We start from the raw sequence: 18,061 nt of genomic DNA on the forward strand, positions 1-18,061 counted from the left end.
TGACGATGCCAGGGTTGTTATCAGTTTACAGAGAAAGACAAAGTGGATTAACCACATAGTAGTCATGAGCATGAAGGCCAACAATGTTGTGGATCAGTGAGTCCTGTGCATGTGCCCCGCATGCTGACTCAAAATAGCACAACATAATGGCCTCAAGAATGGAAGCAAATCAATGCTCCCACTTGCTTGGTAATTTGTTGATTATAATGTGCTGTAGTCATGGCTCCATAGAAGCATCTATGCCTCAGCAGAGAGCTGTGAGAGGAGCTTTGATTCACGGTGATGTGATAAATGTGTGACAGGCTTTTTAAAGTAATGTTGGGAGGCTTCTACAACAACAACCTCCCGGTGGCTCTGCTGTTCTGTACTAGTCTCCATTTGGTGAGGTAGGAGATTACAAAAACTATAAACAAACTGTCAGAGGCAAGGAGAGAGTTCCACTGTCTTCATCAAAACAAACTTCCCCTCAGCAACAAGCCTTGACAAGACACTGAGAAACCAAAAGCTAGAAACACCGTGATTGCTTTCTCCTCTGAGTACTAGTGCGGTTAATAAACAGGGAAGTAAGATCCTGTTGGATCCAGGGAAGTTGAGGATATGAAGGAGAGTGTTAAACAAGTCCAGATCGCTGTCATACACTTGCTAACAGGAAAACACCCACTGACGATGCTCCTCAGCGTGTTCTTTGTTATGGTAACGTCTTCTGGGTTCCACAACAGTCCTGCTCGATGAGGCAGATCGCTCGGACAGAGGAGGTGGTTTAACAGTGGGTCCTGCCCAAAACTCCTGTACGGTTCAAATACAACCACAGGAAACCTGCTCTATCGAGGAAAAGACAGGCCTCTGCTCTCCCACACCAAGATGAAAGACAGGAAGTCAAGGACACTTCCTGTTAAGGCAGGATGGAAAGATTTTGGGAGACTTGAATTACGTTGGCAGTGAGCTTTTCCTCTATTCGGCACCTACTGACACCCGTCTAGAATTGTTCCAAAACATATCTGCATCCGTGTAGAGTGAACTGATGAAAATATGAAAACAGTGCATATGCCTTAATCTCAATGTACAGCCACTGAACCTAAATTTGAATAAATCTGCACACAACTGTTTAAACATCATAGTATTTCCTATATAGGACAAAGAAAACCTTATCACCTGATGTGACCACAAACCCATTATTGAGCTTAAGGTTTATAAACACTTAGTTTGACATGTGGTTAAACTGGATTGTGGCACAATGAGGCATTTGTGAAAGCAAAAATAACAATTGACTGTCCTAAAAAGATAAGCCTCCATGTAACCTCCATGTTATATCATGCAATGGAACAAAATCTGTCTGTGTGGCCACTGGATGATTTGAGTTGCCGTCGTTACTGCAATATTTGCTCTATATTATCCCGTTACGCGCTAATTTGAGAAATATTTGCCACTTTCCCAAAAAGGAGTCCTGCGTGCCAAATCTGGTTTACATCATAACCACAACAGCCAAGAGGCATGCCCAAACGCACGCAGACACATTTAACAATGAGTTTGATGGGTGTGTGTTTTGTCTCATTCCACAATCCATGTGTCATTGCTTATATTTGGATTTTGCAGAGTTGAAGTTTTTCCACATCAGTTACTGTAACTACGTAAACACATTCAGAGCACCAAAGCATGAATGCATGAAGTGCTAAACTCTAGAACAGCTGTCAGGTGTCACATCTCTTTGGATGCCAAGTAGAGGGGACTGTCACCAGGTTGACACCTGATGACATGTATTATGAGCATACTATTCCCAGTTAATTCATCCTCAGCCTACAACTGGGATTTACAGCGCTTACAAGTGGTAAACCAAGATCTGCTCCACACGGTAACATGGGCCTGAGTAACACAGGTGAGCTGCTGAATGTAATGCAACACAATGATAGTGTCTTTATTGCCTTGGAAGTATCAAGTGGTTTCAAACTTTGGGGCTCAACTAATCTGCAGCATAAGAAAGAGTCTGTTAATAGGTGCACTGGTCACTCGAGCAGACTCATGTATTATTGACCCATTCAGAGAACTCATTTGCTCTCCCAGCTCTACCCCCACTGGTTTCGTTCTGTGTGGTAGCATTTACCATCAGTAACAAAAGCAACTCATCGCACACAACACCGAGCCTTTCAGTGAGACTAATGGGTGATCCAGCTCCAGAGAACATGATTTCATCTCTGCAAACGATCAGCAGGAACACGTCCTGCCAAAAATGAGTAACAAAGTCCAAGACACACCCACATGAGGTAATCATAAGATTCCTTGAATGTCTTTGAAAATCCAAACGAAAATGCACATGTACATGTGTCAAATAGATCAAATAGATCAAGAGGGTTTAGAAAATAGAGTGTGCATGCAAAAGGGTAGGAGAGGTCATGGCTAGTGCTGTCGACCTGTGACAATGTGTCTTCAAATAATTGCAGCTCAAGGGCTCATTACTGAAACAAAATGTAATGTAGCTACAAACATGATGTAGGAAGCAGTCACACAAGTAAGATGAGGTATAAAATACTGAAACTGGGGAAATTAGAGTTCCTTATTACATGTTTGCGGAGAATATTTAAACATTTAAACACTTTCAGTCTACATTTCCACACATGCATACTCAAATTCCATTCAATTGGGGAGGTTCTTCTTTATTTTCATGTCCATGTGTTCATTGAGCACTGAGCTGTACATGTGTGGGGGCCAACAAACCTCCTCACATGTTGACCGAATCGTTTGACCAAAGCAAGTGTGCCACCAATTGGACTGGAAAGTGTTGTGCAACAGGGAGCATGCGCGGTTGATCGCACAGGGTTCGTGTGGTCCACTGTGGAACCTACCGCCAAACATCTAAGTTGTCCATTAGACCTCTTTTAGATACAGAGAACTTTCTAAAGCACTTCAGCCTGCAAATGGGAAATGGGATAGTTATCCAACATTTTTAAATGTTCCTTTGCAGCGCACACACAAGACCTCCACTTACACCCCCCCCATGTCACACAGGGAGTCAGCTGTGAATGAGCTGACCATGGGCAGATAATAGCTCCTACTCTTACATAATAACCCCCATCTGGTGAACAGCAGCCTCGGGTAAGGCATACAGCAGGAACACTCAGGATGTCAGTGTATCACCATTAGGTGGCAGGCAGTTAGAACTATTGATTACAATTACACAATGGGTTCACAGCTGCCCGGCACACTGTATACACTACCTAAACATTCCCAACTGTCATTGATTTGTTACATGTCCATCAGCTGATGCAAAAATCAGTATGTTTGCATGATGTCAGAAAAAAAATTATTTAATGGCAGTTCAACTGACATTTTACTAAACTGAATTCCTCAGAGTTGGATGAATACACCCAAATAATGCAGCCGGGAGTCAAATTACTACTGCATGTATATGTTCAATCGGACCCAAACTGGCCCAGGTGTTCTGCTCATGTTCCACAGTTCCCATCTCAGGGCTTTAGGATGCTGCAAAAGTCCTTACTATCCGGATATTCCAATAAGTGTGTTAATACCCTCCAGCTGATTCAAAATGCTGACAGGAACTCATAAGAGAGATCATATCACTCCAGTGTTAGGCTTCTCCACAATGAAGCTTCCTGTACAGTTCATAATTCAATATAAGATCCTCCTCCCTGCATACAGAGCACTATATGATCAGGCTCCATCATATCTTAAAGACATAGTTATACCTTATCATCCCAATAGATCACTATAGTCCCTTAATGCAGGCCTACATTCTACCCTATAGAATGTGAGGCACAGTCTTCAGTTACCAGACTCGTCTCCTGAGGAACCAGCTCCCAATGTCTGTAGAGACAGTTGAGTGAACCGACTGTCTCTACTTCACCTCCCCGTCTCCCATTTCTCCTTTCACCACAACCAGTCGAGGCAGATGGCTGCACATCTTTGAGTGTGGTTCTACCAGAGATTCCTGCCAGAGTTTTCTTCTCTGATATAATCAGAGTCTTTTTCTCCAATAATATACAGATACAATATGATTTAAAATAAAAGAAGAAGCCAGTACACAGGAAGACAACAGTATGATGGCTTTTCTTGATGACCACTCAAAGCTGCTTTACACAACAGTTTTGCTATTCACACTCATTCACTCACTTTCATACAGTGCATATATGGGCAGCACATTTTCTATCGCTCATCTTTCATACCCATTGAATGTGACAGCACAGCTGTCAGGAGCAGCGTGGGGTTAAGTGTCTTTCCCGAGGACACATCGGTATGCAGACTGTATATAAATGTAACTCGAACCCACAACCTTTGAAGTGAAAGACGACTCGCTCTACCACTGAGGTAGTAATGGCACTGGACTAAAACTGTAAAACATCCAAATACGAACAAACTGATATCGCATATCGCCACCTAGTGGTGCGGAGGTGGAAACACTTCATTCAACTGACGAGACTCGACGCTAGTGTTTGTTTGTTGGGACACGGGCAGTAGTCCAATCACAGTGTAGTCTAGCTACAACCGTATGTAGGAAACAAACGGAACGAGAATCACAGGCTGTTTAGAGCACAAAGCGGAAGAAAAAACTCACAACAAAACAACTTATTACACAGCTCAACAGAAGTATTGAGGCAGTGTTCAATACAAAGCTGATGAGAGCCATCATGAAGCTGATCGTGTAAACAGAGGGATGGCTCAGCTGGAGGCTCTGGCCTGTTACAAGACTCTCCGCTCTCCAGTGCAACAATAAACAAAGAGGCTCTGGCCAGTGTGAGCCTTCACGGAAATGCACAAACTGTTGGCAGAGGGGAAGAGCAGCTCGGGGCACTTGACCCCCAAAACTCAGCTAAAGGCGTTTCTGTGGCTATGTACACCATGTGCATCATCTAATTGAAGTTAAGCATTTCTTTAAAAAACAAAACATTTTCTGTCTCACAAACACAACAATCAGAATGGGTGACACTGGCCACAATCTTCCCTTTATGTCGCTGCAATAGACCTTTCTATTCCTGCTGTGTTGTGTACATGTTTCATGGAGGAATTAATTAAAGCTGCATGGACAGGAGGGTCTTGTGTGCCGTCGCATTCTCATCCCACTGAGAGGCTTTAGAAAACACTAGAACTCGACGACACAGCAACACATCCATACGTTCATTCATACTGATTAGACAGACGAATGGCTGCACAGGCCTCGAGGACCAAGAACCAGAGCATGGGAGCAGTTGTTGGAAAGTTAATCAAACAACCACAGATGAAAACAAAAATGCCCCCCCCAAAAAAAGAGACCCAACGACAAAGAAATATCCACAGAGAAACGATGGCAGCAAAAAGATGCAGATCGTCCATGAGGAAGATCACAAAGTGAACAATCTGTCACTCTGTTACTCCCCCATTCAAAAGTGTCTGCCCACAAGACTACGGACAAGCGAACAGCGACATGCCTGCTCATACAAACACCGAAGAAAGTCCCACACAGAGGCTCCACAAGTTTGTTCAGACCGCCTCAGTCATGTTGATTTCTCAACACGAATACTTTGTATCCAATTCTGCTCTTTTTTCACCTCAGGCTTCTCTGGCTGTGCACCAGAGTGAGAATGAATAAATAATACGAAGGTGCGGTTGGATGTCTGGGATCCTGACTAAGGATTCCATTTCCCTGACAGAGAGCCTGGACGGTGTTCGTTTCCGTAACCTAGCAACTTCTTCCTGGAAAATTGGAACAATCAGATGGAGCACCAAACACTAGTTAACACACTCAGACACAACAAAGGGGTGGACTCCTTTTTCCTCTCTGCGCTCTGAGGAAAACTGATACTGACGACTGAGGAGGTCGCTTCGCTGCAGCTACCCGTCACCCAGATGTTCTAAAGTCAAATTCAGCCTCATGTCACTGTCATTGGACACTGCCTGAAGCATGAAACAGAAGCCACATGCTTTCCCTTGTGAAGAGGCTCTATACCATCTCATTGCATCTTTATGAAACCGATGCCCTCGTTGACATGGAGAACAAACCTCCTTGATCATGGCTGTGATTCTTTACAGGGTTTCTATAGGAAATAGGACACTTGGAATAAGGGTGGATGAAAATGAAGGTGGGGTTTGGGATGGAGCTTTGTGGTATTATGTCAAAGTGCAATAATATACAAGTATCATGTTGTATAAACTAAGAATTGTGACATCATATACCAAAAATAATGTTTTTTTTAATGATGACATCATTTTAACACTGACACACATCCTTTGTGTTGCTATCCTGCCAATGTGAACGTGTGTTTCTTCTTTTACTAATACATGTACCTGCACGTGCTTCTGTCTATTTCTAGGTTTCCCATGTAACCCTCTGTTGTTTCACATGTGCTAGTTGTGCAGCCATCTTTTGCTCTGCGTGACTTCTTTAGTCATACCTTGCTGCTGCTTAATGCTGTTCTCGCATGCTCTTACTAATACGGTCAATTACTGATGTGTATTGGTGTCCGTTTCATTGCTCCAAAGCGTTTGAGCCGAGTGATTGGGAGCAAATATCTAAAAGTATATATAAAAATGTGCAATTTGATTTGCAGTGTAATCTTAAAACAATCTTTAGTTCAGTATTTACTGTGCATCATATACATAGTGACTGCTTTATATTCTAATCAAGGATGAGAGCTTCAAGATATGAAAACCTGTGCATTAAGTTAAGAGTATGATAGATCCTTAGCCTAACCCCAAGTATATGTGTCAGATTTAACTTGCTTTAATTGTTCAGTCAGCCCTGTTTGCATCATTGATGTAAACAGGGAAACGTGTATTTATGTTTGTTGTTTTAGTTGAAACTTCAGTCTAGTAATTAGTGTTTTGTTTGTACTGTGTTTTCCAAGTATAGTTATAGTAGCACCAGGCCATGGACTACAAACTAATTTAAAGTTGTTGTAAAGTGTTTTAAACAGTGTCATATGTATTTATTTAGTCAATTTCTCTCACTGACCCACAAGTAAAGGTCAGGGTCACTCATTCATTCACTCACTCACTCACTCACTGGTCATCACCTGCACTTGTTAACCCACGTGTTCTCCCACTCCGCTCATATCAACTCAGCTGCGTCGTTGCGTACAAATTAAGACAAATTCCTGCTGCATATCGGTTTAATCAGACACGATGACACCGTGAACCGCGGTGACAGGCTGAAGGAGAAGGTGAGTGCACTTACGACCAGCACGGACGTCCTCACCACCTCGGAGACGCTCTGCCTGAGCTCCGCCGCCGTGCCAGGTTTACCCAGACCGCGCGTAAACTTCCTGGTCTCCGGGTGCGTAGGGGTAGCCATCTCCTCCCCCCCTCCAAAAAAAAGTCCCCAAGATGAATGAACGAGATTTAGAGAAGATCTCAGATCCTCACTCGTGCGCGCCGCTACTTTGAAGCTACCTCATGTTTTTTTTGGAGCTGCTCCTGCTGCCGATTCACTCAAACATCTCGATATACTGTGATTAAAAACAAAAAAAGTCAACATGTGCAGCGTTGCTGCCGATTTCTCCCGCGGGCTTTTGTTGCTGCTGTCATGGTAAAGTGTCCTCCTCGGGAGAGCTTTGCTGGTCGTCCTGCGCCAGTCAGACTGGAGGTGTGTAATCTGCTCGCCTCCCCGGCGCACTCCGCCCCTTACCGGCTGAAAGGCCGGCCCACTCCCGGCTGCTGTGTCAGAGCTGCTGCTGCTGCTGTGTCTGGTCTCCAGACTGCCAGTATTGAACAGGATAATAATGATTGAATCAGCATTTTCTCATTGCAACAAAAATCCCATCACAGGAGAATATGTTGTGGTTTTTGAGTGTCTCTATGATTCTCTGGTCTCTCTTGCATCTGAAGTCTAATTTGCTCTGAGCAGATTTTCACAGATTTCACAGTGAAATCAACCAATAGACCAGATCCATCTTATTGATAATGATGGTAATAGCAAAGCAAGTCACTCTCACTACTTAAGGGTTGTATTAATTGAGATACAGTGATTAACAAACAACAAATCTGAGCGTATTTGGTAATAACATGGAGGAAGTCACTTAATATTAAGGGTTACTCTTGAAAGGAAGACAGGGAAGAGGTTAAACAATAAGCATCAATTTAAAATAAACACTCAAACACATACTTCTCTTCACATAGATGCAGAAATGTATTTAGTAAGTGAAACTGTATTTTAATAGTTAAATGTTTATTCAAAACTTTTGCTCCATGGATGAGTTTTCATGCCAGTCATCTAACAGAGTGAAATTGACTCCTTCATTCTTTTATTGTTTACTGCTGTGAAAATGTACTTCATACACATTGGAAACAGTTAATTTCTCAAAGTCCAGCTGTTTAAAATGAAACTGAGAAATAAGTGAGGTGCCTCACAACACCAGCAGTAACGTTTGCCCACATTTGATAACTTAAATCCTACAGTTTTTTTCTGCAAACTACACTAGAGTTATATGCAGGTTATATTTCAGGTTTCTTCTTGTTTGCATTGCCATAAACCACAGAACTGTGTAGGACACAGCAGTGTCTGCAGCTGAACTTCTTGATCAGTGACGCCCTCTGTAGGTCATGTCTGTACTGACACTGAAGTGCTCGTGCCTTTTTTGTTTTTGAGCTCCAAAACAAATCACGGGGAACACGAATCAAAGTCAGAATATGTGTTTTATTGCTTTCATTTCCAAAGAACTCTCTGTTGTCTGGAAAATAAGCTGCATTTCTAAGTAGAACTGAGTTGTTGTTTTTTTTCCTCCAGTTCATTCACTTCACTGCAAAAACCATGACAAATGCATATTTCTAGTCATTTAAACCCATAAAATAACTTCTTCTTTTTTTTTCTTTTCTTTTTTTACAGGAAGCAGCCTTGTTTAGTGAGAGTGACAGCGCTTAGAACTGAAAGTTCTTTAAAGCTTTCAGTTAAACTTATCTCCACAATAGGATTATGAACATTTTATCACATTTTCCATACCGCAGATTCATAAAAACAAAAAGAAAAAATGAAATGTATTCATAAAGCAAACATTCAGATAGAATATTTACTTGAAATGGCATCAGTGGTGATGGCAGCTACCTCTGGCCACATTGTGATCAATCCTAGTCAGTAATACAACAAAATATTTTCATATTTTTTATCATCTTCTTTTTAACAAGTACACGTTGTGCTGGTCCAGGTGTGAACAGAGCTTTGACCTTTTATAAGGTGGCCTTTTTTAACCTAATTAAAAAAAGTCCATGGTATATAGCATAGGAGATGCTCCTTATCCCCAGTGTAAAAAAATAACATAAAAAATTCCAGAATGCTGATATAAACCAGTTTGGCACTGAAGTTGAGGGGATTTCCATGAAATCAAGAAGTAGACGAAATAAACATGATGATGCAGTGAGAGTTTGACGATCTTTGAGTGAACGTTGAGTATCTATATCTAACATGTTCGTGCTGTTAAAAACAACCGGTGGCAAATTATTGTAAAATCAGAGAAACAGGAAGTGGTTCAGACCATTAGAAAACAGTATAAAATGACATCCTTAAAAAGAGGTTTCAGAGTTGAGAGTAAAAATGTCAAAAAATGCAGTCTCTGATGCAGTCTAAACCAGCGGACATGTCACCATTAAAGCATTAAAAAGCACCAAAAATGTGCATGGACACATGTACAAATGTCCCAGATACTGTAGATGTAGAAAAGAAAAAGTAAAAGAGTCCAAAGGGAGACGGGAGGAAGAGCGGCAGCCACCTGAAGGAGACGGCACGTGGGAACGAGTCACCTCAGTGAGGGTAAGACTCTTTGTTGTTCGGCACACGAGTGCGACCGGAGGGGACCGTGGCACTGTGGATGACCTCCATCCACCTGTGGGCAGGAGACAAGACATTTGACATCAGTCCTCACACGTCGCACTATCCAAATATATTTAGTAAACGTGAGCATGCACCATCGGACTCTGCACCTCTCAAACGCATATTCACTCTCCGTTCGGAAATAATAGACGTGGGACTTGAAATGCAGTTTGAAGACGTAGTCCTTATGGATGTTTTCAGACTCTGAGGGGACGGTGACCGAGTAACCCAGCAGAGGAAGGCTGGCCAGTGGATAATCATCCTAAGGAGAAATGGAAGCACTTAAGCACCAGTCACTTAACATTATGGTCCCTTATTCACTTCCAGGGTTTCCTTAATAAATCACATATTTTACACAGTGTTAACTGGAGCACAGCATATGCTACTTCTTATTTGTTGATATTGTTGTTATTTGCATGTTTTTCTTGTTTCTTTCTTCCTTGTTTTTGTTTATATATTATATTTTGTCTTATTCCATTAACGTGCCTCTGGAATATAGATGTAAATGAGTCAATTAATGTTGATGTTCATTAATGTGCAATTTTCCTGCTGGAATAAATGCATAAATTAAAGAATTTTGGTAAGGAAATAATTACAGAAAATAAAAGAGCACACCAATAGAGGATTCATTCATGCAGTAAACATCCTGCAAGCAAGTAAATGTGGTGGGAAAACACCATAAAATACCAAATTACAAATTATTAATGTTTTTTTGGCAGATCCCAACATGCTTTCTGAATCTTAAAAGGTTATTTAATAAGACACCTCGTGCAACTGCTCACAACTCAAAGACAAACTGGGACAGGTGGATTTTATGTAGCGGGCCACAAGCCAAAACTAACGTTTTAATCTTTAAAATTGTATAATTAAGAATATCGTATCATGTAAAATATAAATGGTGTGGGAGTTGGTTTTCTACCTATACTTTAATATAAAAGGCTTTTAACGTTTAGTTTTTTGTGTTGCTGTTAATGAAAAAACTTGAGCAACCAAACCGTTCATCAAAAAATGAGATGAAAAAAATAAATAAAAAGCAGCCTGGGAAATTGTGTTCACTCCAACTTTGACACAGAGATTTGACATTCAATACAAAGGTGTGAAAGATTCTAACAGGTGGTCACAAGAGTGAGGAGGGGGATGAAAGAGTCGTCGTCGTCGGACAAATCACCTGATGAGACTTGTAGAAAAACAGACTGAAGTTGGTGAAGACCACCCAGAGCTTCTGCCAGCCGTTGCTATTCTTAAACTTCCGCAGTAAATTTCCAGACAGTTGATTCTGCGAAGAAAGAAAAACAAGTAAGAAATCTAGAGCATGAAATGTAACTTATATTCCATTAATCTGCTGTTGTTGAGGACCGTCCCATTTCATGTTTTATGTTTTTACTTCGATAAATAACACTGAGTACTTATATTTCGACTGACTTAGTCAATGTGTATATTATATGTATTCATATAATAAATATAGTTAATATATATGTGTGCTGATTTAGTTTTTTAGTAACTTTACTTTGAGGTTTACATTGATACAAAAGTTTTTAACCTTTATTCAACACTTTCTGATGATGGACTTACTGCATATCGAACTATTTAACTATTTCCATGGACTATCAATTGAGTTATAACTGATTTAGGTCCTGTGCAGCTCGTCTATGAGGATAGCTGTTGGATGTTTATTGAACAATAAATCAGCTACTCTTTTTTAAAATGAATCATTGTTGTGTGTTGTTTTGCACATGAGCACTGAGCATATGCTACTCCACATACTTTCAAACTAACTCTGAGCGCCACTCAGAGGCCGAAAGTCACCAACAGTCACCTAAACTTACCATAAAACAGGACTTGTGACGGTTTCTTTAAATATATTTAATAATCATGGTGCTTCCGCCATCAATTTGATTTTAAATCAACATGTTTTACAGAAATATCTATCAGTAATTTTCCCCACAGCTACTTCCACTACATTTTTATATATACTGTATATATATATATATATATATATATATATATACATATAGGTTTTATGTCATATTGTTGGGTTATTGTTTCATATAGACAAACACACGGGGCCTGTCCTGTCTGCCTGGCTCCTTTACCTCTAGGCTCCGGCAGGATTCACTAAAGGAGATGCTCTGAACACGGTACCAGCAGATAACAGACAGAGGCACGGGTCCCTGGCCACTGGGGGGCCCCACCGGGGGGGCCTTATTCTCACTGACTGGACTAGGGTCCTCTACCACAGAGGAACGCACAGACGCATGGGGAAAAGAGACAGAGAGAGAGAAAAAAAAACAGACAGGGAGGGAAAGGACAGAAACACAGAGACTGAGTTGGTGAAACACGGGCATGCGACAGGTGACAGGGGTTAACACATCAGCCAATGGTGTGTCCAGGCAAGGCTGTGAAGAGGACATCGTTACAGAGGGAAGAGCAGAACTAGATCAGGACACAGCTGGGTTGCAGAGAGGCTACAACCCAAAACAGGATCCATTCTGTTAGTGTGAGATGAGGACGTTTAGCACATCTAGGAACTGCTCGCTCTCTCTCTCTATTTATAGACAATCAAAGACGTTAAGTGCCAGGAGGGGAAAAGAAGGACAGAACCACAGAGGAAAGCCACACTTTTGTGTTTACATAGGACAGTCAGGCTGGTGATTGTCAGCCAAAGGAAGTAAAGGTGGGAACGGTATTTTTCACTGAGGCTGCAAAAAGAGCAAATAAATCAGCTTTGACATGCAATGAGTTTATAGAACATAAATAGTTCAAATATTGACTTTTCTAAGGCTCATCATTTTCAGTTTTTAACAGTCGGAATAGAAAGGTACTTTGTGTAAAAGCACCTCGTGTTGAGCTTTTGTACAGAAGTACAGATGTCCTGTTTTATCTTTATTGTTGTATTTGCACACGTGTGATTCACATCCTGCTGTTGGTTTCAGGCAATTCTGAAAAAACAACAGTTGGTGGATGTATTGTGCATATAACAGTTTAAAACTTAAAACACTGATTTTTAAGATTAAGAAATTCCTTCACTTTTCATTTGGTGATCGCACCAAGTCCAAATTCTATAATATTTTTTTGTTAAGAATTAAAATACAGATGTTTCCATAATTTGGTCTCAGATATAGATAATCATATTTTAGGTCTTCCGATTTTTATTTGGGAATTTAACAATGAAAAAGTGAGCCTTTTTAATATAATTCCATAGACACTTAAGCAGAGTAAAGGCGTTGAAGCACAGCACAGGACGATAGTGTTACCACTGAGAGACAGTTGAAGTGTATTTAGACACAGGCACACACTCAGGAGCAGAGGAAGAAAAACAGCAAGGCAGGAGGGGAGGGAGCAGGTCGGAGGTTTTTTTTGCTGGTACCTCCACAGCTACGCTAAAGTCCACCATAGACACAGTGGTGTTCCTGTGCCAGCACACGTGCACCATGGTGTTACCGCGGTGAGGAGCGGGCCTCTCCGGCACGGTGTGCGGCGCGGCCGTGTCGTCCTCGGACTCCGCCTCCACCGAGGAGTCCTCAAGGCATTCTGGGAAAGTCAGGAGGTTGTTACTGCTAGACAATGAGCAGGGGGGATGAGGGGAGAAGGGAGCTCAAACACCGACAGAGTCAGATTATTCACAGATCAGATCAGACAGTAACTTCTCAGCCACTGTGACTTCCCCACTCCTTGCTGGACAGCACTACAGACTGAGTTATTGATTCATTCAGTGTCTATCACATTATCCTCCACATGAGAGTCTGCTGGAGCCAATCCCAGCTGACATAAGGTGAGAGGCAGGCTACACCTTGAACAGCCATTCACTCTCACATTGTGCATGTTTTTGGACTGTGGGAGGAAACCGGAAAATCGGCCCTCGGTCAGACCAGGTTGCAAACCTGAGTCTTTTTGCGAAAAGGCAACAGTTTATTTATACTTATTTATATTCAGCTGTAAGCTAATCTTACTGTTGTCTGTGAGATTGTTGGTCAGCAGGTCAGATGAAGGCCCGTTGCTGGTTTTTGCCGTCTCTATCGCCATCTTTATGTCCTCCATCCACTTCTCCATCTCTGTTAGGGAACTACAGTAACACACATATAGCAGCGTCATGAGTCACAGCAGGAAGATCCAGGCAGTTGGAAATAGTTCACTTAACAAGAATGCCACAGGTTCCAGTCATGTTTGTCCAAGTGTCCTGCCAAAATTTACTTCCCTTAATAAGACACCATCTGTTACAGTAACAGAGACAAACTGGTTATCTGTCTTTTCTGTCAGAGTAAAACAGTGCAAAGCAAAAAAGAAGTCACAGATATACTGTATTATGTATTACTAAACAACAACCAATGAGTAACTTTTTGAGGACTAAAAATCCTAAAAAAAATATGTGCAAACATTATTACTAACTGATAATATAAGATTCAGCAACCTTTAAGAGAATAACTGACAATAAAAAATATGGATTCAGTGGTTTTAAAACTGTCTAAATCTAAATGCAAAGCCAATTTAAATTTGTGAAGTTTTATTTTGTGTCTTCTCCCTCTATGGAAGTCGTCACAGTGTTTGATTTTGTCAGATATTTTTACGCCTTCCTGACACAACCTTCCTATCTCTCCAGGCATGGGACAGGCGCAGTGAGGACTCTAGATGGCTGCGGCTAGGACCGGCAACCCTCCGGTCACAAGCCAAGTTCTCTTTCCGCTAGTTTTTGAAAATTGAGTTTTATATTGCATGGAAATTCCACCTTTGCTCATAAGTAAAGTAAGTATAATGTACTGTATCTTTGTGTTTCTGCAATTTCACAATTTGTGAGAACTCAACTGCACCTGACAAAAGTCCGAAAACAGCACAAAAAGCTCTACATGTCAAATCTTGTCTCATAGAAAATGCAAAAGCAGGCACTTAAAGGTCGAGGTACGAGGCGCCTGTGGTTGACAGCCGTTGTTCTTACCTTGCTGCCACCACCACCGACTGCCGCTGTCCAACCAGCGTGAAGGCGTGAGGCACACCCCACTCGTCTTCACTCTCCCTGATCTGACAGAACACACAGAAACACCGACACGCAGGAAAAACATTAGAGAACCGTGGAATCTAGGACAGCAAGGGACCAAAATAGACGACGAGGCAGGAAAGGGAGGGAGCAAGGATGAAAATGAAGAGAGAGCGATGTGCGTGTATTTGTCTTGACAGTGTCTGTGTGTGTACAGTGTGACTGTACGTGTGTGTGTGTCTGCAGACATTGAACAAGCAGCAGCTTAGATAGCTTAGCACAGATATTCAAACTCCGACCAAGCACTCACTGTCATGCCATGGAGCGGCAGCTGCCCGTGCACTTTGAACTGATTGGTTGCCGTCATCCCTCGACTCGTGTACAAAATCACATCACTGAACTAGAGAGAAAGCAGAGATGTACAGTCTTCTAAACCAAGTTTCTTTGAGTGTGTTTCTCTTTAAATCACTAAACTAAATGTACATATTCCAACTTCATTTATATAATCGACATTCTAGTTTTGTGTTTGTAACGTACATTTCTACCCATGAAGTAACAGCATCAAAGCCTGAGTTATTTTCCTTTTTTAACAACATTTGCAGTTGCACCACATCTGCCAACACCTGTGAGTAATGTATAGCTGATAAAAGCCGCGTTATTTTCCACTGAGCTCACTCGGCTAATCTGTTAGTGACATGACCCGATTTGAGCAAAGGGTGTTTGTTTTTTTCTTTACCAGAAAAAACATTCGTTGCTGTAGGCCTTTCCCAGACAGTTTGCTGAGGCAACCTAACCTGATGAACTCCTGAGGAAGAAAAAAAAAATGCATTATTGATTAGATACACGCCACACAGGAAGAAGGAAGTCAGGCAGAGAATTGAATTCCCCTTCGAGCGATGAACTCACCCGACCAGGAACGACAAGATTGTCGACGCCAATCAAATCCTTCTTCAACTCCAGGAGTTTCTGAAAGTTCTCCATCTTGACGAGGCTTCCCTGGAGCTGCTCCACCACCTCAGACACGTCTGCCAGAGCAGCTACACAACAACAACAACCACATGTAACGGATCACTGGAAATTCTCTGCGGCGACAGAACACCCAGAGACATCGGCGAGAACATCGTACCTCTGCAGTCCCTGAAGTCCACATGGGTCGCGGGGTAGTGTTTGCACAGGCGCTCCAGGATCTGCTTGTAGTGAATGAGGCGGTGCAGCGGTCGCAGGACGAAGACGTTGAGGGGGATGTAGCAGACCTTTTGCAGCTCAAAGTCCTTGCAGACACCCTCCAACTTGTGGGATGCCCTACATGCCTTCTCCAGCTCCAACAGAACTTCAGACTGCTTGTGAAGGTTTGTGGTCAGCGGCTGTGGACGGGTTTAGGTTGGGAAAGCACGCATGGGAATCAGCGGAGTATGAATTTTGCAGGCGTGGAAGTGGTTTTTACGCTCATTTCAGCCTCACCTTCAAACTTTGAAAATTCTTCAGCATGACATCTCCAATGCGCTGGTAGTCTCCTTTGATGTGAGCGTTGGAACGTCCTTCCCTATAATTGACAAACGCACAGGTTGTTTTTGCATCGGAAACTTTACACATTTCGCTTTCAGAACAGAATAAACTTTGGAATGATTTGCCTAATCATTAGTTTAGTTTAAAGGTATTAGTATCAGGGACATTGTACAACATACATTAGTCTCAGTAAAAGAAAAGATGTTGTAGGAGCCAAATGCAAGGTCATAAGGAGGAACTAAACCTCGAAAAAAAATTAAAAAATACACTTCTCATTAAATTGCAGAGAATTCCTGAGTCCTACCAGCAGGTGTCTCCATTGAGCATCACTTTCCACTTGACAGGGAGCAACAGTAATACAGTAGGTTCCCATGGATTCATTAATAATGTTTTTTTAATTTGGCTTTTGTCTCAATCAGCAGCTTTAGGGAAACATATCTTAAGTCTGTTCAACACATTTTCTCTTCATCTCAGCTTTCTAATCTTGGTCACAATGACAAAGCTACAGCATATTTGAATATGCAAAGGAAAGGAAAGAGACACATGAAGTGCAGAATCCTTTGCATATGCATTTGAATGTGGTTCTTATCAGCAGCATTAACTCAATATGAGCTCTACTAAGAATGAGTGAACATAGGTATTGGTATTAAAATACTATAGTAGTCTGTAGATAATGGCTATGAAGGGTTCATGAATCACTGTGTGCGTGTGACTCAGAGCATGTTAAATAAAGCACATCATCATTAAGGAGGTCAGACAACAGGAACCCACAGGCAAGAAAAGTAGTGACTGTTGCCATGGAGACAGTAGCTCCTCGGGTCAACTACAGGGACCGGGTCGCCCTCTCAGACTTAGTGCCAATGCAATTCATTTTTAGAGAAATGGGGCGAGATTGAGGTAGATTTGAAAGAGAAAGAAAACCGACACACACTGGATCTGTTCTTATCCCAGCAGGGAACACTGGTGGAGGAGTCTCACCACAGAGCCAGCCGCTGCTCCACCTCCCTGAGAAAACCGGTGTGGAACTTGTGCAGAGGCTCGAATGTGGAGTGAATGGTGTTCTTCAGAGAGTCCGGAGTGGCTTCGTCCTGTCCCACAGCGCTCTGAAAAGACTGACACAAATCACAAAATGCAGCGCACAGTGAGCTTTGAATATCAGTTTGAAGGAAATCCACTTCACAGAGACTTCACACCCACGGAGCAAAAAAGAAATTCAACACAGTAGTAGGAGTCATGGTCGTGTTTTTAGTTTTACACTGTGAAAACAGAGAGATATTTCCTTTCTTATCTGACTTGAGGGACTGTGGAGTGAGGCTGTGCCGAATATAAAATGCTTCAAGGCACCTTTGTGATTTTTAGATAAGAAAATAGAAAACTTTTACTTTTGTAGAATCTAATCCAGAGGGGTTTCCCTGAGATTTATGAGTGTTTTTTAATGTTCAGACGAGATAAAGCGACCATGAAGTGAACATTTGGATGTAGTAGGTATGAAAGAGATTAAAAGTTTAGACATGGTTTCTATCCCTTGATGAGAGTTGATAAGCATCTCCTCTGTCAGTTTATTTGTTTTTGTGGTTTGAGCCCACGGTACTCTGATCTCATTCTGCTTTAGTTGTTGTTACATGTCAAGTACATTTAACATCATAAGAACAGCTTTGATCAATGCGGAGTAAACACTCCCCATCTCAGCTTCTGTTGTTGCCCGAGGACAAATGGAAGAATCAGACACTAGTCATTCCTCACACCATCGTTTTTTTAACTTCTGCCAAAATGCTGCACCTTGTGTGTTCGGGCACAGCGGA

The 18,061-nt window shown here is 41.9% G+C and overlaps 2 protein-coding genes across 5 annotated transcripts in view; both read right to left on the reverse strand.

Moving 5' to 3' along the window:
* zmp:0000001200 (dedicator of cytokinesis protein 9) overlaps positions 1 to 7,576 on the reverse strand; it is a 71,655-nt gene extending 64,079 nt beyond the window's left edge. For 2 of the 3 annotated variants that reach the window (XM_058612437.1, XM_058612434.1), the window contains exon 1: positions 7,160 to 7,575. In XM_058612437.1, the coding sequence (XP_058468420.1) occupies positions 7,160 to 7,276 (117 nt within the window). In that variant the 5' untranslated portion in view covers positions 7,277 to 7,575. Of the gene's footprint in view, positions 1 to 7,159 lie in introns of all 3 variants that reach the window. The other variant, XM_058612430.1, reaches the window with a different exon arrangement.
* A 1,021-nt stretch (positions 7,577 to 8,597) lies between these two features.
* Positions 8,598 to 18,061, reverse strand: part of LOC131441812 (FERM, ARHGEF and pleckstrin domain-containing protein 1-like) — a 46,401-nt gene continuing 36,937 nt past the window's right edge. Inside the window, exons 16-27 of one of the 2 annotated variants that reach the window (XM_058612377.1) lie at positions 17,238 to 17,371; positions 16,215 to 16,296; positions 15,880 to 16,117; positions 15,660 to 15,790; positions 15,490 to 15,558; positions 15,064 to 15,153; positions 14,715 to 14,797; positions 13,735 to 13,847; positions 11,878 to 12,014; positions 10,953 to 11,060; positions 9,895 to 10,046; positions 8,598 to 9,797 (exon numbers count right to left, since the gene is read on the reverse strand). In XM_058612377.1, coding sequence (XP_058468360.1) covers positions 9,716 to 9,797; positions 9,895 to 10,046; positions 10,953 to 11,060; positions 11,878 to 12,014; positions 13,735 to 13,847; positions 14,715 to 14,797; positions 15,064 to 15,153; positions 15,490 to 15,558; positions 15,660 to 15,790; positions 15,880 to 16,117; positions 16,215 to 16,296; positions 17,238 to 17,371 — 1,419 coding nt within the window. In that variant the 3' untranslated portion in view covers positions 8,598 to 9,715. Of the gene's footprint in view, positions 9,798 to 9,894; positions 10,047 to 10,952; positions 11,061 to 11,877; positions 12,015 to 13,151; positions 13,316 to 13,734; positions 13,848 to 14,714; positions 14,798 to 15,063; positions 15,154 to 15,489; positions 15,559 to 15,659; positions 15,791 to 15,879; positions 16,118 to 16,214; positions 16,297 to 17,237; positions 17,372 to 18,061 lie in introns of both variants that reach the window. The other variant, XM_058612376.1, reaches the window with a different exon arrangement.

The sequence above is a fragment of the Solea solea genome, chromosome 2 (genome assembly GCF_958295425.1).
Source record: "Solea solea chromosome 2, fSolSol10.1, whole genome shotgun sequence".
NCBI lineage: Eukaryota > Metazoa > Chordata > Actinopteri > Pleuronectiformes > Soleidae > Solea > Solea solea.